Source organism: Centroberyx affinis, unplaced genomic scaffold, assembly GCF_046629955.1.
Source record: "Centroberyx affinis isolate AG114_WGS23_722 - 3 ecotype Tasmania unplaced genomic scaffold, CSIRO-AGI_Caff_v1 ptg001575l_1, whole genome shotgun sequence".
Taxonomy (NCBI): domain Eukaryota; kingdom Metazoa; phylum Chordata; class Actinopteri; order Beryciformes; family Berycidae; genus Centroberyx; species Centroberyx affinis.
Genome location: NW_027280025.1, coordinates 149,839 through 170,828, shown reverse-complemented (window position 1 = coordinate 170,828; position 20,990 = coordinate 149,839). Strand labels below are relative to the sequence as shown.

Below are 20,990 nucleotides of genomic sequence, written 5' to 3'. Positions count from 1 at the left end.
TACCTACAGATAAATACAGACTTAAGTTTATATATTACAATCACTTCAAAAACTGTTTTGACAAAGAAACCACAAAATATGAAGAAAAACTAAAACTCACTAGAGGTAAAGAAAAAATAATTTCTTTATTAAAATGTTAAAAAGACAGGATAACATTTAATTATGCTGGAAAGACATTTGTCTAGATACCTAATTTTGGTGGGAGAAAATACATCAAACATAATACCTTGGATACAAATCGGATAGCTCAATCACAGCATCATCCAGACAGACATCACAGAACTAAGCACCTAAAAAGTTATAATCATGTAAATGTTTAATTTAGTTTTCACATGAAGATGTTATTCAGAATTTCTGTAATTTCGCCATTTAGTCTGAAAACGAGTTCACCCCAGCAGAGGTCCAGGGAAAGGAGGTTATTTTTCCTTTCAAGACGGCGCCATACTGATGGCTAGTCCATCTATGCCGCTGTAATGCCCAATCAATGCATAGGTATGGTCAAAAAAGGACTTGGAAGAGTAAACATTTAGAAATATAATCAACTGTAAAATATGACAACAATATCATCAATGTACATCCCTTAAAAAAATAGAAAAATACAGTTTTATGAAGCAAATGTCTCTGTTTTTGTAACCATTTGGGGCTGAACAAGGCCCTATCTATGTCAAGTTGGTTAAAAAAGAAAGATGAGATATTTTCTGACGGGAGAATGCGAGTTCACCTCCATTCAAGCAGTCAAAAATCAGGGATTCACATTGTCTCTGGTGGAAGACATCCAGCGTTGTCTTGCATTAAACCAATTTCTGTTCGGAGCTTTTCATTTTCCTTCAGAACAAAAGAAATGCAAAAGGTAGATTGATCTGATGTAAGTGTGTAACTATTTACATGATCAAAGAGAAACTTCCTGTGATGATAAATATTAGTTACCTCTTGAAGTTTGGTGTTATCCTTTTTCAGCTTCACCAGATATTCAATCCTCTGTTTATGGTTCTTATGCCCCACAAGTTTGCCATTCTCCTCTGACAGCTGAACGACCTGCTTACGGAGAACCTCAACCTCCTGTGAGACAGAAATATCAGGAGAATATTGTCAGAAAACTTATCTATATTATAATTTTGATAATTTAGTTATGTAAAAATGCCAAACATTTGCTGATTATAGCTTCAATGCTAAGATTTGCTTGTTTTTGTCAGTTTCATATTATAAAATGTAAACTTTGTTTTTTTTTGGCTGCTTGCCCGACTAAGTAAGCAATTTTAAGATATCACTTTGGGCTCTGGTAACTTGTGGTGGGGATTTGTCATTATTTGTGACATTTTATAGACCAACTCATTTGTTATTTGCAGCCCTAGTGTAGGAAGCAATCGTCAGTCGTCTCCCATGGAGTGTCTGGAAAATGGTTAAGCCTTCAGAGAAACAATCATATAAGTGAATCATTTTTTGAGCAGCCCACATGCAGATGTACCATCAATCCAAATAATTTTGAGTATGAATATCACACACTACCTAAATGTAAACAATATATCTTTAACTATAGACCAATTTGGTCTTTACATAATAGGTTTGAAAGCATCCCTCATCTGAAAACTTACAAGTTATTTGTCTTTCAACAACAGATCACTGTCTGAAGGCTTCCATTTCATTTGAGATGAACGTTGCATCATCCTAAGATGTTTTTTGAGACAAGGATGTTCTCACCTGGAGTATCTTCTCCTGGTCCTGCTCCTTCTGGCTCAGCTCTCTCAGCTCCAGACAGCGGTTCCTCAGCTCAGTGGTCAGCTCCTGAACGCAGGTCTGAGACTGGGCCAACATGGACTCCTCGGCCTGGAGTCTAATCCACAGCAACAAGATAGAGCAAACAAAGAAAGATAGAGCTTCCTGTCAAACATCATGCCTCTCTGAAGGATCAGAATAATATACAAAATAAAAACACAGATTAACTCACTTGACTAAACTACTCCAAAACAGGTACTTACTTCTTTTGAGTTTCTGAGAGCCTCTGCATTATAGTGCTCTGTTAATGAATGACAGGGGAACAAATGAGTAGAGATTCTTCTATTAAGAGTAAAAAAACTGCAGAGTTATAGATACAAACCTTCTCTGCCCTCTCCTCCTGTAACTCTCTAAGCATGGACTGCTTAATAGCCTCATTCAACACCTCACTGCAAATCACAAGATAAAAACATTAATTAACCATTAACCATCATGAGGATCTGATTTACTTGATGCAGTTGGTGGCAGAATGACTGGATGAATGGACTTAACCCATTTGTGTCTCCAGTCTGATCCAGCTGGTTCTGCTTGGTGTAGAACTTGTCAAGCAAACCCTGGATCTCCATTCGGACGATCTCTTTCTCATTCAGCTGGATCTGAGGACAGTGAAAACAGACTATCAATATTGATGGGCTTCATCAATGTCTGTTATTGTCATCTACCTCTGGCCTGGTAGTTAGAGAGACTGTCTTGCAACGTAAAGGTCACAGGTCCAATCACCAGCCAATATGTTCTGTCTAAGTGTTGAGCAAGATACTGAAAATCAAACTGCTGGCTCACTGCAAGTCTCTCTGAATAAGAGCATCCACTAAGTACCTTAAACAGAGTGACTGCCAGTTTCTGCAAATTAAAAGTTGAGATTTTTAAAAGACCTCTTAATGCTGTTTAGAATAACTTTAAGACCTGAAGAGTAAACAAAAAAAATCAAAAAACAGTATCAATATCAAAGTATGTTCCCGTAACCAAGGGGATTTCTCACTGGAAAATCAGTCCACCAAGAAAAAGCAACACTTGTAAGACCTCTGAAATTGCAACATTTATCATATTCAAAACACTTTAATACCTTGAATTTTGATAATTCAATTCAAAACATTTCAAGACTTTTTTTAAGGAGCCTATAAAATGAAGAAGGTATAGTGCAAGGAGAGATTCTTAAGGGACCTACAGCAACCACTCTGAATGAGCATTGATGAATATTATGATGAATGGCTATAGCTTTATACAAGTCTGTCAAAACACACAAATATACCTTGAGCCTTTGGATCTCATCGTTCTTAGCGGTCCTCTCAGCATTCAGCTCTGCTAGGAGAATCTCCATGGTCATCATGGAGGAGCGCCGACACTCCAGCTCCCTCTCCTGGCTCTCCAGCACCTGTGTCACATCTGTGTTGAAGCTTCTTGGGGTGCAAGGTGTCTTGAGAAACAGACATAAAACAGGATTAGCCTTTAAAGGCACATGTTCCGATGCAGATTAAAAAGACAAAAGCGCAGAAAAGTTGAATTACTCGAGGTAATGATTTAGGTGTGACTGATGACTCTAGAAGGGGATTGAAGTTTCCATTCCTGACAGTTTTTTCAACGGCTTCTTCCTGTCGTTTCAGCTGGTACAAAAGAAGAGTTTCATTAATTAGCACTTTGAATATTTGTTGTCCTTCAGATTTTCTTTACCTCAAATTCTATGAGTCTGCCCTGCATAGGGGTGACTGAAAATGTACCTTCATCTGTAGCTTCTGGATTTTGACCTCCTTCTGGGCCGTCTGCTCCTGAGAGGCTTGAAGGAGACCGTTCTGCTCATCCAATACCTTGGTGAGTCTCTCAACCTCCTCTGTGGCATAAGCCACCTCCTCCTGCAACACCTCAACCTGAGGACAGCCACAAAGGTTGTGTTAGGCTTTACACAGCAGACTTTCATGGACACAGCATTTTCTTTTACATTAATTTAACTGCAGTGGCCCTCAAAGTTGGAAGATTGTCTCTAAAGCTAGAAAAATGCAAATACTAATTGCATTCCCTAATTGCAAACCCTGGTCTCAAAACAAGAATGACCTACATCTACAAAAAAATCTGGATGGACATTATTTAATTATAGCAAAGTGGTGAATTCAGAACCATTCACATACAGTATGTGTCAACAAGAATTATGTATGCTAGAACAGAAACAGGAAAAAAGTCATTGCACAATTCCCACTGCTACCTAAGCAACGAAGCTAGTGTTTTTGATGTTCAATCTTACCTCTATCTGGTTGGATGCCCCCTTCCTTTCTATAGCTTCCTTCAGGTCACAAAGCTCCATCTGCATCCTGGAGTATTGCTCCCTGATATCCTCCCTTTCAGAGCAGGCAACATTGTACTTCGCCTGGCAGAAGAAACACCATAATGCATTATTATTATTAAACATGCTCTGGCTGAGTCAAACTAAAGTATGTCTTAAAAGGTGACAGAAAGGGTAAAGGAATATGTGACTAAATAAGCAAACAAGGAAGTTATGCAAGGCTTATAAAAGGGTGAAATGAGAGAAAATAAAAGTACTGTGATGTCTTTCATATCTCCAGACAGGAGGGTGAGGTTGTGGTCCTTCTGGCCCAGCTCGCTACGGAGGTCTCTGGTTTGGTTAATCAGATCCAGCACAACACCCTGTCAAATAACACAAGGGGTATTCAGGAGCAGCAGAGCAGAAATATTGCAATTAAACTTGAAGAAAAAAAGAAAGAAATACGAGGGAATGAAACACTGAGGCTTACTTTGTCCTGTTCAATTTTCTGCTGTAAGCCATTTATGGTTTCATTGGCAGAGGTCAGATTTTGCTCAAGATTTACAAGGTTAGAGGCCTTTAAAACAGGAAAATCAGACAAAACAGATTTAGCTATTGAGCTCAATTCACTATTACACAAAACAGCATCAGGCTGGTATAATTTGCAATGCGTACTGTGCTCAGGACTGACCTGTTGTTGATTTTGTGCTGTCAGATCAGAGACTTGTTTTCTTAGCTTTGTATTCTGCTCCATAGTTTCAATAAGTTCTCTGAAGGCATACACCAACATCAATCATATTAATATTATCATACATGCACAATTTTAAAACTGTTGTAAGCAATTTATAAGACATAATTATAGACGTCATACTGTGCAAAACTCACTTTGATGTACTTTCCTTGTTTTCTCTTAACTGGGAGGTCAGGGTGCTTGTGTGTTCTTGCTCAGTTTTCAGGGTATTTCTCAATTCCTTCAATACAGGCAAAAAAATTAGGCATACGGTAAAATACAGACAATTAAGACATCACAGGCTACATAAAAAAAAGACCTCTAGTTTACGTCATGAGCTCACTAACCACGATTTCTCCCTTCAGACCATCGATCTCCTGCTGCCCGTCCTGCAGCTGCTGTCTGGCCTGATCAGCCTCAAACTTGGCCTCTGCTTGCAGCTGGTCGAAGGAATCCTGTAGGGTCCTGTGCTGCTCCAGAAGCTGCTCCCACTCTAGTCTGAAATTAGGACATGGCTGTTGTTAGTACACTAGAAAGGACAAATTCTGCCTGGCTTAATCACTAGCTGTGTATGGAAATAATCAGCTGAAGCACATAAATGCAAACACGGGTGAAAGAAGAGCCACAGCGCAGAAGTGTTAAGACTCATGCGTACTGGACTTTGTCGAGCTGGAGCTGTGTGCTGATCAGACCGCTGGAGAGCTGGTTCATCTCCCTCTGCTGCTCACTCTGACCGTCCTTCAGCTCCGTCTTCACAGCAGCCAGTTCCTTATCAGACGACTGCAGCACCAGGCGCAGGTCATGGATCTCACTCCTCAGAACTGAAAGAGGGAGAGAGAGTTGGCACCTCGGCACTGTTATGTTATTGGGTCAAGCGGAAACAGAACCTCCATGTTCAGGACCGTACCTTCCCCAGCTTGCTGTTCAGTCTTTACAGTCTGTTGCAGGTTGTCGATGGTCTCCTGCAGGTTGAGCTGTTCCTTGTTCCTGTTAGCTCGCTCAGTAGAAAGTTGCTGCATCAGGTGCAAAAGGAAATTAATTAGGAAAACAGAGCAATAAAGTATATCATTATGTTGTATGTGAAGTATCATATTCCTCCAACTTCCCACACAACAACAGTAGAATGAAAATAATTTTGTACTACTGGGTTATCACGATAGAAACGTGAAAATATCCCACCTCATCCTTGCGGTCAGACTCTTGTGACATCACAGCTATCTGCTCCTCAAGCTTTGCGATCTGCTGCAACAGCTTGCTGCTCTTTAGCTCCTCCTCATCCAGCTGCGTCTGCACACGACTGGCTTGCTCCTGGGAAGAAGAGAGAGAGAGAAAGTATTTAATATGTTTAACCAAGACGATGAGAGGTACCGACTGTATGCCTTTTAGTTTATACATTTGATATGATTTGGGATAATCCGCATTGCTGTACCTGCACTTGTTGAAGTTCCTCAGTCAGGGCCTCGCAGGCCAACTCGGTCATCTCTGGAGGAGGCTGCTCGACCCGGATGTCGTCCACATGTTCCTCTATGCCATTCAGGTGGTCTGGGCTGGAGAGAGGCACCAGCCGGGACCGCAGGTTGTATGTCTTGGTTGGTGTGGTGAGAATCTGTAACAAGAGAGATTGACAGTTGATAATCATGTGCATACAATCCAAAACCGCAGGAGAAAAACACAAAAATATATTTAAAAAAATCCCAAGTGATGCAAAAAAAAAAGAGTGGTGATTATTTACATTTTATAAGACAAGTGATAGAAAAGGGGTGCAGAAGAAAAAAAGGGCACCAAAGCAAGACATTTCCATCTTTGGACCAAAGAGAAATTACTAGTCACTGTTCCTTGTCCTCTCTGTTCCCTCCCATGTGTCTCCTTATGGATCACTATCTAAACAAACATCACTCTTTTTTGCATGAGTTGGCCTTTTTAGATTTATCATTTTCTTAATCAGTATGCTTCATCAATTCCTCTTGTTTTGCTAGATATTGAGGAAAGAGGAGTTTGATTGATTTTCAATGTCCCCTCACCTTGATAGTTTCAACATGAAGTCTATTCAGCTGAGAGACCTCCTGTTTTTTGTAAGCATTTGTGGCTTCCAGAATGTTTTCCAAATGCCTGTTGGACTTGTCAAGGTATCTTTTCTCAGACTCCAACTCAGACATCTGTTTCCTAGAACACAAAGCACCATCCAAAAACCACATAAGCTCTGCAGAACTCATTTTATAAGCCTATAAAGGCACTGCATCTAAAACGGCATCTTTTACTAACATCTTAAAACAAATCCACCTTAAAATAGAACAACACATGTTATTCCAATGATCTTGGTAAACATAGCTCTCTCCTAAAGCTGGGAATCAGAGCTGGACATTATACCAGTAATACATCCACACAACTTTGTGTTTTTAACAATACTGTTGTAAATTAATTTGTTTAAACATATATTCATAGATATTTAATTTACAGGTATTTATTTTTCTATATATCTGTTTTAGAGTTTCTAAGCACAGTACAAGAAGCAAACAATCTAAAAGGGGGTGCAACTGAACTTATATGAAGTCAATATTGTTACACCATCAAAAGGCCAAATTGCCCAGCCCGACTGGAAATCAGGGAGGCACTACTCTGGTGACAAAGCCTGGAGCTGCTCCAGTTACAATTCTTTTAACAGTTTGTATGAACTTTTACATCCACTGAGCCTTATTTCATTCTAGTTATAGACAAGGAAATGTGCCCAGGTCGCATAAAAACAGCCTGGCACTGTGTGTCCACAAAAGTGATCACCCATTTACTGTCACTGGTGCTGCTACAGGATTTCTCCCTTGATGACATTGCATCTTGGCTTACATTTCTAGCTTTTGGAGAGGCTTGTTTCTAAATCTCTGCTGAGCTTTTCAGGATCATGCAAATATCCTATGTGAATTTGTTTTTAGAATGGATTTCCCCATTGAATACCCTCCTTACTTGGTGACTTCCTTGTACTCCTCGAAGGCCTGAATGGTGGCTGTGAGCTCCGACTGTTTCTGAAGCAACTGAGCCTTCAGCCTCTCCATAGAAGTGGCTGAGACGGTTTCTGCAGTCACAGGCGTTGAAAAGGCTGGCTGAGCTGTGGAGCATCATGAGATTATTACATGTATGTAGTCGGCATGTTCTTTTAGATTTACTAAACCTTTGTTCAGTTTCTCTGAATAATGAAAATTGTCGTCTTACCCTCTGTGGGCCTTTCTGTCTCCATAGCCCTCTGGAAGGCCTCTTCCAGCTCAGCAGCAGCTTGGCCTGCAGCCTCCTCCGCTCTCCTCACTGATTCAAGGGAACGGAGCTGACGGTTCTCTTCTCTCAGGCTGTAGTTCTCTGCTGCATATCGAGTCATCTTTGGGTGATGCTCAATCTAAAAGGGCAGAAGTGTGTACTTTGAAAACAGTCTTAAACAGATACAAATTCAACTGAAATTACATTGAGGCAAGTTAGGGAGAACTTTGGAGCTTTATGTCTATTGTTTCCAGAAATACGACAAATACAGAGGATGTGATGTAACTACCCAGTTGTTTCAGGGTGAGCGTCTATGTAGAAACCTAGCTTGGATGTTGGAGGAAAGAGGTGGGTGACAGCGGGTATGTCATTGGGGTTATCTAGTGGACACATCCCATCACAGATGTTTGACCTTTAGAAGGTTCAACAGGAGGTTCTGGCATCCAAGAACTACTCCCCCTCACTAACCTGAATCTCCACATCATACAGAAGAATACACATATGCGGTCATCACAGATGCTTAACCGATGGGTTAAGCAGTGTTCAAAGGGCATTTGCTATTGTACCTGATCTTTAAGGATCTTAATCTCCTCCTTCAGCTGGTCAATCAGAGCTTGACTCTCCGTGTCTGATTGTAAGCATTGTCCTCCCTTCAATTTTTTCTCCAGCCGAGAGATGTGGTCCTCTCGAAACTTGACAATCATGCGGCTGGAGTGGATGAACTTCTCTTTCTGAGCCCAGGCCTCCTCGAGCTGAGCCACCTTCTGGATCAGCATCTGAGTGCAGAGTCAACCATACCTCTTAGTGTCCCTGCACCAACATGACGTCCTCACAAGGAGACCGTTTCCAAAAATAAATGACAATGCATAAGATTTCCCCATACCCTCTTCTCCTCTTCTCGCTTCCTCCACAGACGAACAGCTGCCATAAAGTTTGTCTTGTATGAAGCATCAGGGTGGATTTCAGTGGATGGACCTGGCAGAAAAACAAATGTTGCTTTACACTTGTGCAACATACCACACAGGTTAACATACAGGTACCACACCCTAAAATAATTAACAAGTGAAAGGATTTAAATTAAAAATATTTAAAATATATTGATTACTCAATATTCCATAACCACAGATGAATGCATTCCAAAAATATTACCATCTTAAGGAAAGACTAAAGATAGCTAATAACTTTGATTATATTGTATAATAGGTTTTCTTTCACATCAGCAATCATTTTGTTTTTTCACATCAAATGTGATACTATTTGGATTTACCATTTGGAACAAATCACTTCATTTGTTATTCCAATAGATTTGGACAGTTCAGTCAATATTTGTGAACGGCTTTTAACCACAGCTAGAATTCAAAGAACTGAGGGTTATAGAGTGGGTGGTTGGCATTATAAACCCAAATGTGGTCAAAGGAAGCTCTAGAAAGTATTGCTTAATGACATGACAGGCTTCAGTCTTAGCTAAGCTGTTTCTAGCACAGACTGAGGATTCAATTGTATTGAATTCTCAGCCAATGAACAGACATCTAGACTGAACCTAGACTTCTACTGTAGGGTGGATTTTCATCTGTGAAGCACACAAAGGTTAACATGTAATTTCTCTTACCCATGGGGAGCTGGGGTCCTCCTGGCGCCACGTCTCTCCCATTGTCCGTCATGTGCGCCTGAGAAGAGAGTGCCTGTGCAAGCTGCTCCTTCAGCTTCTTCACCTCAGCCTGTAACTGCCTCACATTTCCCTGTGTGTCCTCATTGATCATGGCCTGGTAAAGCAGAATAATTTCATAGGAATCAGCTAATAAAATGATTTTGAAATCACTTGCTCTTAGTTAAGTCTAATCAGTTTAAATATGCAGAACATGTTTTATCAGTGTTTGACAGATAGCCTACCTTGTTCTTGATCAATTTCGCTCTCTGGGCAAAATGCAAGGTGGACAACGTTTCCCCAAAACACTTTGAACCAGGGTGCACATTGGCTATGATATAAGTCTTCGCATTTCCTCCAAGAGAGTCCTGAGCCAAAAAAAAATGTTAATTGTGCATAAATGGAGTCAACTTGAAATCCCTCTAAACATCAGCATTGTGATACGTAGCCTAGCCATGTGCAAAAGTTTGTGCATCACTTAACATCTTGATCAATATAAAGCATTCTATTCTACCAAAGCGAAAAGAAAGTTCTACAAATGTATGTAAAGGTATCAACTTCAAATAAAAGAAATATTGAGTGTGCAAAATTAATACCTTATCGTTTTATTTTGAAACAAATCTCATCCCTAGTATATTTGTTCAAAATTTAGGTTATAGTTATGAGTTGTGAATAGAACAATATCTTCTATTAAAAACAGTTTGACTTATGCTTTTGTGACAACAGAGGTGATACCATTCAGCAAACATAAGGATAGCATGGAATGTGATTCAATTAGGAATGACAGTGAGTCCATTTCCTAAGGTTTTAGTACCACCTCCACGCTACTATATGTGAACATACATATAGTCCACTTTCAGAAAAGTTAAATTGTCCAGTTTACCCACTGACTTCCACAGTAATATAAGACAATTTCCACTAAAATCACACCCCAGATGTATTTTGTGCATAGAGTCAAGGATGCAAAAACCATTGCACATGACTGTAACGAGTCACTCACCCTTAGCAAGAAGGTGAGTTTGGAATCCCTGTAGCAGATGTGTCGGTTCTTCCCATTGGACACATCCACCAGTGCCATGATCACCTGACCAAGGCACATGAGGGAGCGGTTGATGCTGCTGGCCTCCTGAAAGAGGAGAACATAGAAAGCAGCTGTCAACAAATCACAAATGTAGAACCTCAGTGTGGGCTTCCATTCTGGGACGAAGCCTCACCTTGAGTCTGGAGCCTTCTGTGTGAGTGTCTTTCTGCCTCTCAGACCCTGCCAGATCCACCAGGTTCAGCTGAGACATTCGAATGTTCACCACTTCGTTGATGGTCTCCTTGGACTCCAAAGCCATGGTGAAAACTGCATGAGACCTTGAAGACTCACGGTTCATGGAAGTGGAGGCTACCCTTCGATTACGCCAGCCCATAGACAGCACCTAAGAGGGAAGAAGTACAGATTCCTTGGCATATTTGTTATGGTGACATATAGGCCTAATTAATTATCAGGAACAATGACTTCAATGCTTCCAGGTATCATAATAACTTTCAGTGAATTACAGCAGACAAGGAATTCCTACCTGGTACGCTTCAGCAGCTGAAGTGACAAACTTCTCCACAGCACCCTCAACAAACACACCCTTCTTGATGTTCTCCCTGAGGAAAAGGCTGGCTGAGGCACTGTCCAGGAGGTCGTAGATTTGTTCATTGTAGATCTCAATGAAGGAACATTTGCAAAGGAAACTCTTCATCTTCCCAGACTTTTTTGGGTGGGAAAAAATCAAAGCAACAAATCGATTAACGAACAAACATAAAATATTCTGTACACAATCATTTTGCTCAGCATTGTTGTTTTAGAACCATGGTGATGAGAATATCCGGCCGTATGCTCTAAGTTTGTACTCACCCTTTCCACCTCTCTGTTGATGAGAAAAAACAGGTATTCAAAACTTCGAGGTATAACACCCCGCAGTTCATCTGTGAAGTTATCAAAGTCAGATGGGCCTAGAGAGAGAACATAACGTCAGTACAATGATTCCATTACTGGATCTTAACAAATGTGCAGTACATAATATAAATAGTAAAGTGAATTCTCACCGAGCATGGTGAATGTTTTCCCTGAGCCTGTTTGTCCACTGCAGAAAAAAGAGAAGAATCTCAGGTAAGGAACTGATCAACATCTGCTTAGGGCTGAACGATTTAAAAAAAATTATCTAACTGCGATTATTTTGACTGATATTGCAATTGCGATATGATTTGCGATATTAGAGGGAACGATAATTTTTACATCATTATTCTCATTTTCAATGAAAAACGTATTAAAATGATTATGGTGTGATTTTTGTGGGGATCTGTACCAAACAAAGATGTTTTCTTAAGTCTGTAGAATATGATGTGTAGGCCAGGACATCTCTGCAGCATGACAATATTTAATTTAAAATGGTATTTTGAAGGGGGGGGGGGCAGGGTGGATATATTGTAAAATTGTATTGTCATTTGTATACCATTTGTAAAATAAAAAGACTTTGAACAAAAAAAAAAAAGGTATTTTGACACACATTTCGCCTTTTACAAATATTGCGCCTCCTGCGATTTGAAAATTGCAGTAGGCCATATTGCGATTTGGATCAAATTTTGATTAATTGTTCAGCCCTACTGTACATGTTACACAATTCAGGGTGGTTGTACCAAAAGACATATTATTGATATTATACTGTATGTAAACAATGTAAACACCACTTACTAGGCAAAAATTGTACCATTGTATCCATTCATGCATGACTCAACAATATTCTTGGCCACACTGGAGAATACAGAGTCCTGTTGGACAGTGAGAGATAAAGTGAGATTTAAAAGAGACAGAGTGCATCTAGCAGACACAATTTCCTTGAGTCATATAAGCTATACTATCCTACATTGCTGTGTGTCAGGTTAGTTATTCCAGCTAGTTTTGTCCATGCCTGTGATAATTTCATGTAATACAGTAGACCATGAGCCACCAACCTGAGATGTGTCCATATCAGCAACATGATCATAGGTGAAGGTTCGCGGTTCTGGCTTTGAGTGCAGACGGATGGTGTTGGGTGAAGTGACTGTGAGACACAGACCCTGATCTCCATCTGTGGTTAACCCAGTGCCCTGGGTCAGAGGTCGCACCCGCACAAACACTTTGATGGAATCACTGTCTCCACTGCATGACCAGAAAATATAAGATGTAAAACATGAATATTTAGCTGATAGCTGAAGTTTGGATGACACAGAGGGGTGTATTTTTATGTAACATAGTATTTTCTGGTAAAATTAAGACCGTTAAGATCGGAATCCACTTAGCAAAGTGGAGTTAGGAATAAGGTTACGCATGTAGGATACAAGCACACTGTCTTACTTAACCAAGGTTAGCTTTATTATCACTGTGGCAGTCTAGTCCCCCACCGTGATAGTGTCTGTGTGTGTGTGAAACAAGCACAACATCCTGACGTTACGTTACCTGACGGCAACTTGAGTGGAATCGCCAGATCCTGTCGACAGAATATAAGAGATTGTTAGTTGAGTTAGCGTTAGTTTACTAAACTCGCTAGCTAACTAAAATGCCCTAAACTGAGATGTTAGCTTGCGAGTATCCTTGCGAGAATCCTAACCACTGACAGGGCCTGTCAGTTACCTGGGTAGGGTATATTATCCAATGCCAGCTGGTTTCAGCTAACTTACTAACTTTGACAAAATAAGACAACGCAAACGTTTAGTTGCGAATGTTGTGAATTCTGTTTTAGAGACATTAGCTTTAGCTCGGTTTAAATTGATGTTACTATTAAAGGCTAGCGTAAGCACTGTAGAACCCTGGCTAAAGAGTTAGCCAACGTTAAGTTACCAAATGTAGTTTGATGTTAGCGTTAACAAGTTTACCTGACTACGTTGACAGCATGTCAGTTTACTAATTTAACAAAATATATTATTAGATGAGCTAACGTTACCTTTCCCATTCGCATTCATTGTTGACGAAGACATATTCGCTGTTAGTACCGTCAACTCTCTTCACAACATGTCGATTACTGCTAGCACAACCAAGCGCAACACTGTTTACATCCCTTCGAAATTGGCGGGCAGTGCTGCTTCTACTGCTTCCTCTTCTTCTTTGGTATTACACCGGCAGACTAAACCGTTGCAGGCGTATTGCTGCCACCCACAGTCCACTTAGCACCTTGCATGGTATCACCCATGGGCGCAGCCGTCGGTTGGGTCATATCCGCCCTTTGACGCTATTGGCTGTTAAACGAGCTAGCGCTTTTCCTTTGAATGGTTCTGACGATTTTATTGGTGCATTTCAAGACTTTTAAATTCGAAACGGCTCTCACCAAGATAAGGCGAGGGATTTTCAAAAGCGTAACACATCATCTATGCCTGCCTGGAGTTGTTTGCGTGGAAGAAAGGAGTACATTACAATTTTAGACAGCTACTTCTGTTGTTTTGAGGTAGGTTGTGAAATTTGGTGATATTATACCACTGCTGATTAACGCCACGCACTAATGTTATGTGTTAAACTTTATATTATTATTATTTAAGTTTTATTTTCTCCCACTTAACCACGTCTCGTTCGTTGCTAAGTTAAGGTTAGCGTTAGCATTAGCGAGTTTAACATGTCTGTTTCTGTGACAATTGACTGCGGCAGTTTTGACAAAAGCCAGGCTAACGTTATGTTTGCCAGGTTAGCCAGTTGTTATTTAATTTTGCTTGCTTACATGTTAACGGAACTGTATTCAATTCCGTTAGTTCGTTAGTCGCACAAAGGGATGCGTTGCCTGTTGCCTGCATGGGAAGTTCAACACTAGTTGCTAGTTACCAGCTCATCAACAAGAGTTGCCAAGTGTAGAAAAACGAAAACACGTCGACTGTCTCAGGTCATCTCGATGGGCTTTGCAGAATGGTGTTCACTGGCAGACGGGTCGATATAGAGTAGATCAATTACTAAGAAATACAAGTACAAGCCAGAGAAATGACTTATTTTTAATACTCATATTTTTGATAACATAATATTGGGGGTGTCTTTTTGCTCTTAATGCTATAATGTAAATCTAAAATGTATCGAGGGAAGCAGGGGAGAAAACACACTGACACGTGATTCAAGAACTTTTACCACTCCACAATGTCATGTGGACAGTGTGTTGCAGTGCCTGCCGTGCACACTTATCAGTGGTAATGACGTATAATATCATGGTGTTCACATGGCAACCAGTGTCTTATCAGTGGGTTCAGCTGTTTAGATGACACCCCCTCCTGCCCAAGGGTGTAGTCAGAGGGTGCTCTAGCCCCTTACTTCTGTGTGTCTCCCTTCATATAGGATGAGTTCAGTTGCTGTAAATGATGAGAATCGCGGGGTCTGCCCTGGAAGAAAGCACAGCAGTTCAAGTAACGACATTTTTGACCTGGACCAGCCGACAGGGAGGCCCTCCATCCTGCGTCAAGCAGAGAACCTGCCCAGCAAGACTGTCGTGAAAGGGGTAAAGGTACATCATTGAGTTCCTTTGAGAGTTATTAAATGTCAGATCCCCCTTTTCAGCCTAGATTCTGTTCCTCTCGCACACTCTAGTGACACATTTCTGAAAATACAATACATGGCCATAAAATGGTCACAAGCTAAGCCTTTTCCACAGCTATTGGTTCAAGTCCAAGTAGTGGGGGATGGGAGTGTTTTTATTTAGTCTTTGAGGGTGTTCACTAATGCAGTGTTCAGGGTTAACAAGAGCAACAAAGGGTATATTCAGATGCATCTCTACAGTGTGAGTGTCTAAAACTTGCAAAGCATGTTTGCTTTTATAGCTTTTTGTTTGTTTTTCCTTTAGGTCACATTGGTCTTGTAATGTATCAGACAGTGGAATGAGCCGGACATTCTTTCCATATGAAATCATTTGTATTCCAGTTAACCATTTTATAATACTGACCGTGGTGTTTGTGTGTAGGTTTGTTTTCAGACTCCGAGAAGAGACCCGGTCACCAAAAGAATCCTTTCTCCCACAAAGTCTGTCAAGATGACAAGCCTGGATGAGTGTACAAAAGCCATGGAGTCCTTACAGTTGGATAAAGCAAAGTAAGCGCTAATGTTCTCATGCTGTAACATGTTACTTATGAAATAATTGTCCATTAGGTAATCAAGTCTCTTGTGTCCTTACAGTACTTTGCCTCAGGACATCACTGAGCCATCCGATGGGCTCAAATCTGGTAAATCATTTAACTTATCTTCTTCCCTTTGTTTGGTGTTGTGACTGCTGAGGAATCTAAATAAATTCTTTTTACCATATCCACAGAAGTGTCATCTTATCCTGATGATGACATGCCCATACAAAGCAAAGGTGGTTATCAGTTGGATTTTGACAACCTTGACACCATCGATCCATTTCAGGGGTCTAATAAGATGATCCTCTCTCCAGCAAGGCCTGCTGCTGAAGACTCTCCTACAGGACAAAATGAGTCTCAACACTTCAAACCAGAGAATGTGTTGGAGGAGCCTGCCAAAACAGAAACGGCACTAGATGAGACACTTCCATTCACCCCCTCTGTGGAAAATTCACTGGTTGATGTCTCCACTGACATAGGCTCTACAGATAGCAGTGTGGTCACAGTGATAAAGGTTCCAGCTGTTGAGGATCAAGATTCATCCACTACCACACCTGATGAAGAACCACCTTCTACAATGTGTTTGAGTGATGATCAAGACAAGGTGTCAGCCAGTTCTTTTGTGGAGGATGCTCCCCTGCCATCCAAAGGCTCCTACAACTTGGATTTTGACAACCTGGATTCAGTCAACCCTTTCCAAACTGGGGGCTCCAAAATTCAGAATTCCCCTGTCCTCGGGAGAAAGCTGCCATGCGAGGTCCCACCTGTTGAAGTATCAGAGATAAAGGAAATTGCACCTACAAATCTTGTCAACGTACCTGAGGTGGTTCAAGAAGCACCCGTCCAGCCTGAGGCGAAGCCCATAGTTGCTGTGGCCCCTATTTCCAGCGCTGCCACTAATCTCTCAGATGCTGAATCCACACCCCAACCTGTTGTTTCCCCTCCCAGTGAAGGCCCAGTCAAACTTGAGTTCAATTTTGATGATGGCGGTGAGGTCAAGCGGAAGCCCCCACCCAAGAAGTTTGGCAAAAGGCCGCCTGGTCTGAAATCTACAAAGAGACAGCCTGCACCTGAAAAGGACTCCAAACCACCAAAAGAATCTCCAGTCAAGCCTGTTGCGAATCCTGTTGATGAGATTCCTGTTCCCAAGGGCTCCTACGAGTTTAACTTTGATGACCCAGACTTCAATCCCTTTGGCACAAATGCAAAAATTAACAATTCTCCAAAGTGCAGCATGAAATCCAGTCCTGAAAGCAATGCACCATCTCTGGTCCAGGAGACTGCCATTCCTGAGCAAGTGGCCAAGCCTGTGGAGAATGAAGCTGTGATATCAATGTGGTATGCTAATGTTTTTTTTGTAAACAAGTGTGTTTATTTGTAAAAGGCATTCCACTTGTCAGACCCCACAGAAGCTTTGCATTACAAAACCACCAACAGTGTATTTAATCTGAAACTTGTATGCATTTGCCCTCTGTAGTGCTGGAGAGTCTGTCCCAAAGACTGAACCCACTCCTGCTGCCTTAAGAGAAGTAATGCATGTTTAAATTTTAATACAGTTTTCCATATCATTTACATTGAGGTGTGTGTTTCCTTCACAATAAACGTTTTCTCTCATTGTAGAATAAAATGCCCCAGGATGAAGAGCCCAAGCCTGCCTGCGGTCATGACCAGGGATTTCAACCTGAGATTGCGCAGCCTGGGCTGAGTCTTCCTGAACCTTTTGAACTGGGTCAACCTGAACAGAAGTCACAGTCTGGTGTGTCAGAACCCAGTGAGGAGTTTGTTCCTGGCACCATGTGTAAGTCAACTGGCCGCACAGTTGTCATCTCTCTAGTTGATCTACCTCCTCAGTTTTGTAAGGATTACCGAATTTTTCTGTCCTATCCTAGTTGTTTATTTCAATGATGATGCAGCTCCTACACCATATTGACCATATGGAAAAATTCAGTACTGCCACATTCGAGACTTGGGAAGCTGTAGATGTTATACAGTCACTGTAGCATTGAAGCCTCATAACATACTGTATGTCTGAACCATTACCATCATTTAAAATAATGGTTCTTTAGAAAGTAATATGATCTTTTTCCCTAGTCATGTCCAATGACTTTGATGGACAAATCGACTACCTGGAGCAGTTTGGGTCCAGCAGTGTGAGTATTTACTCTTTGTATGTTAAATAATCCATATTCGTTTTTTATTGTCAATGCATGATTTCCATTTGTTTCAATTTCTAATCTTCTCTTATCAGTTCAAGGAGTCTGCATTGAGGAAACAATCCCTGTACCTCAAATTTGACCCCCTCCTAAGAGAGAGCCCAAAGAAGCCTGGAGGCCCGGCTGCTCAGAACAACCTCCCCCGCCCTGCTGCCTTTGTTTCTCGGTATGATGTACTTATATTTTCACTTACTTTGTTTGCTGCTGTCACTGGTAGATGAGGCTTAATTTGTTCTGCTGAAATCAATTCAACCACTTTACATGTGGGTGTTTTTCTCTCCACTTCAGTTTGGGAGCTCCACAGATGGCAGAAAAAGAGGCAGCGCATGGGCAGCACAACGATAATTTCAAACTATTTGATGATGCTACAGCACCAGTAAGTCATTCTTGGGCTGCCACCATTGATTGACATCTGATAAAGATAAGTGGAAGTGCTTATGCTAACTGTATTTCTGACTTGCTTTATTTAGCCTGTAAGTCCTGTCATCCAGAATCCTCCAGTGCTGCAGTGTCTGGGCCCTCTTGTCCCCCAGTTGGCAAACACAGAGGATGCGATTATTGAAGTGCTGAAATACAGTCAGAAAGACATGGATGCAGCCATTGCCAAGGTCCAGGCAGAGGTGGGTCTTGCTCAATCTTGAAATTTTGTGATTTGCAGTAGTCAACATTTTGATTGGAGTTTAGTTACTTATTGGTGTTATTGGCTGAGCAGAATGAGTTGGAACTAGCTAACTTGTGTTTGCATGTTTCACACTAGGAATACGCTTTTGGTCCAGACCTTTTTGGTTTGGACCAAAAGGTTGAAACTTTCTTTTTTTCCCCCATCTCTCCCCATTTGGTTTTGGAGGCAGGCCAAAATCATGCTAACTGTAAATTGGGTTTAATCAAGTTGGTTTTCACACCCAGTTAAGAGCAGTCATTTTGAACCCTGGAACTCATAGTTCACTTTGTTTGGACGTATGGGAACATGGCACTCCAGCGCGAAGCAAACCGATCGGAAGAGACCTTGTTGACAGGGGGGCCTGGGTACGCTTCCAAACAAACCCTGGAGCCGTTTGGAGTGAGAACATAATCTGACCCAACCACAGAAAGCACTATGCATTGTGGGTTAACATGAAAATCTAATATCACAAAAACACGTTTAATAGGAAAATGTGGAAAAACCTGCAGGAGTGTCAGCAGAATCCCTGTCTCTACACACTGTATTATAAAACCAAGAAATTAGGTGAAAGGTATCAATTATTTATTGAGAGACTTATTCCATTATTTATGGAGAATCTTATTCTGTAAACAGTGCGATAATCCTTGGTTATACATGAGGACCACAGAAGGCACAATTCCCACCGTTTGATAGCAAATGCGATCATCAGAAGCGCTGCTGATGCTCCTCCAAGTCCTTTCCCACACCAAATTTGTGATGAATGAAGGAAATGACTCTTCCACATGTATGTTGTTGATAAATTATGGTTTGCTAGGAATTTTGCAGTGTGAAACATAACCACACAAATGCAAGAAAGTAACAACTCATCTCCTGATTTGAACCAAATGGACTAAGGGTTTGAAAACACCCTTAGTATTAACTAATAACCTCTTGGCATTTGAGAGGGGATTCACTAAATTTAGTTTATACTCCAGAATAATTACTTTTTGTTTGCTTTATCTTTTCTTTAAATAGGCAAAGGAAAAAGAGGAGCAATGGAGTGTAAAGTATGACAAGCTGTTTGAGGAAGGTCTTGAAATGAGGTGAGCCATGCAGTGTTTCCATCTTTTCTCCCACAATTTTATTTGAGGCATTTGACTCATTGACCTTTTTGTTTTGTTTTTTAAAGGAAACTCATTTCTGAATTTGAGCTCACAATTGAAAAAATATTGGGTAAGTTAATGTAACTCATTGTGTGTACATTATAGTCTCAACATTCAGAATCATTGATACACTAGTGAGTTAAAAGTGACTCTCCTCTCAATTCTCTGGCTTTGCTCAGCTGATAAGGAGAGGGAGAGGGAGATGGCCCAGGCAAAGCTTAGTCAGGCTCTGCTGGAGAAGGAGCAAGTATCAACGGAGCAGAATGCCTTGGAGAGATCTTTCTCCGACCTCTTCAAGAGACTGGAGAAGTACAAGGAGGTCATTGAGGGTTACAAAAAGGTCAGGATTCATGGAAACATGACGACCATAAACCATTCTCCCATAAACCACAAATGTGGGACATTTCTTCTTTTAATATGATTCTAGTTAAGTTATGGGGGGTTCAAATGTTAAATTGTGGTGTGTGTGTGTATGCCCCACCCCCCAGAATGAAGAGACTCTGAAAGCCTGTGCTCAGGAATACCTGGCAAGGATCAAAAAGGAGGAGCAGCGCTACCAGACCCTTAAAGCCCACGCTGAGGAGAAAATTAGTCGGTAAGAAACCTCTCACTACTACCCTGTGTGTTTGTCGTATAGACACTTGCAGGACTTTACAGTGAGTGTTTTTTGATTTTTGTTGTCTTCAGTGCTAATGAAGAGATTGCTGAGGTCCGGGCCAAATACAAGGGCGAAGCATCAGGACTTCAAGCCCAGCTGCGCAGGGAGCAGCTGAAAGTGCAATCTCTAGAGAAAAACCTAGACCAGAAAGTAAGTACAGCTATGAAAGAGATGGTGAGCAATCGCAGTGGTATGAAGATATGTTAAAATATTGTCTGTCTTTTTTTCCCCACTGATTGAGCTTTCTCTCTCCCGCAGGTAAAAGAGGCTGAAGAACTTACCAACCTTTGCGACGAACTTATCGCCAATGTCCAGAAGGGCTGAGTTCAACAGTATATTTGTTTTTTCTACGTTTGTCTTGTCTTTATTGCTGTTGTCCAGATTATTTTAAAAATTTAAAATATGTGTATTTCGATGTTCGTGTACAAATAGTGCTTTGTAAATATAGTTAGTGGTGCTTCTGATTGAAGAGCTTGCACTTAAACAATACTTCGTTCTCTCCCAAGATCCAGTAGATGGTGGAGTATGTTGTGTGTTTTTGCCCAATTCCTGATATACTGTAATATAGTTAATAAAGCTGTTTT

The 20,990-nt window shown here is 41.0% G+C and overlaps 2 protein-coding genes across 4 annotated transcripts; one reads left to right on the top strand and one right to left on the bottom strand.

Annotated features, from left to right (window-relative positions):
- Positions 1-149: 149 nt before the first annotated feature.
- kif15 (kinesin family member 15) lies at positions 150-13,702 on the bottom strand. The gene is made up of 35 exons (XM_071527754.1): positions 13,596-13,702; positions 13,112-13,142; positions 12,628-12,814; positions 12,368-12,444; positions 11,722-11,759; positions 11,531-11,628; positions 11,205-11,384; positions 10,854-11,063; positions 10,640-10,765; positions 9,885-10,007; positions 9,604-9,757; positions 8,878-8,969; positions 8,561-8,770; positions 7,956-8,133; positions 7,710-7,851; positions 6,776-6,917; positions 6,184-6,360; positions 5,934-6,062; positions 5,662-5,767; positions 5,410-5,575; positions 5,102-5,252; positions 4,910-4,995; positions 4,716-4,794; positions 4,515-4,601; positions 4,303-4,407; positions 4,007-4,129; positions 3,489-3,635; positions 3,279-3,374; positions 3,023-3,187; positions 2,266-2,369; positions 2,096-2,162; positions 1,977-2,014; positions 1,699-1,831; positions 928-1,059; positions 150-825 (listed from the first exon to the last, which is right to left on the bottom strand). Exons 1-35 carry the CDS (start codon positions 13,627-13,629, stop codon positions 751-753), a joined length of 4,188 nt encoding a protein of 1,395 aa, XP_071383855.1. The 5' UTR covers positions 13,630-13,702; the 3' UTR covers positions 150-750.
- Positions 13,703-13,985: 283 nt separating this feature from the next.
- tacc3 (transforming, acidic coiled-coil containing protein 3) lies at positions 13,986-20,978 on the top strand. Of its 3 annotated transcripts, none has more exons than XM_071527763.1 (17): positions 13,986-14,093; positions 14,960-15,119; positions 15,579-15,706; positions 15,791-15,837; positions 15,924-17,070; positions 17,210-17,261; positions 17,353-17,530; positions 17,824-17,882; positions 17,981-18,111; positions 18,234-18,321; positions 18,416-18,565; positions 19,621-19,688; positions 19,775-19,818; positions 19,928-20,088; positions 20,237-20,343; positions 20,436-20,556; positions 20,665-20,978. In XM_071527763.1, the coding sequence occupies exons 2-17, from the start codon at positions 14,961-14,963 to the stop codon at positions 20,728-20,730; spliced, it is 2,706 nt and encodes a 901-aa protein (XP_071383864.1). In that variant the 5' UTR covers positions 13,986-14,093; position 14,960; the 3' UTR covers positions 20,731-20,978. The 3 variants fall into 3 exon arrangements, with proteins under 3 accessions (XP_071383864.1, XP_071383865.1, XP_071383863.1); XM_071527764.1 differs by having other exon boundaries at positions 14,960-15,125; positions 18,437-18,565; XM_071527762.1 differs by having other exon boundaries at positions 14,960-15,125.
- Positions 20,979-20,990: the final 12 nt, after the last annotated feature.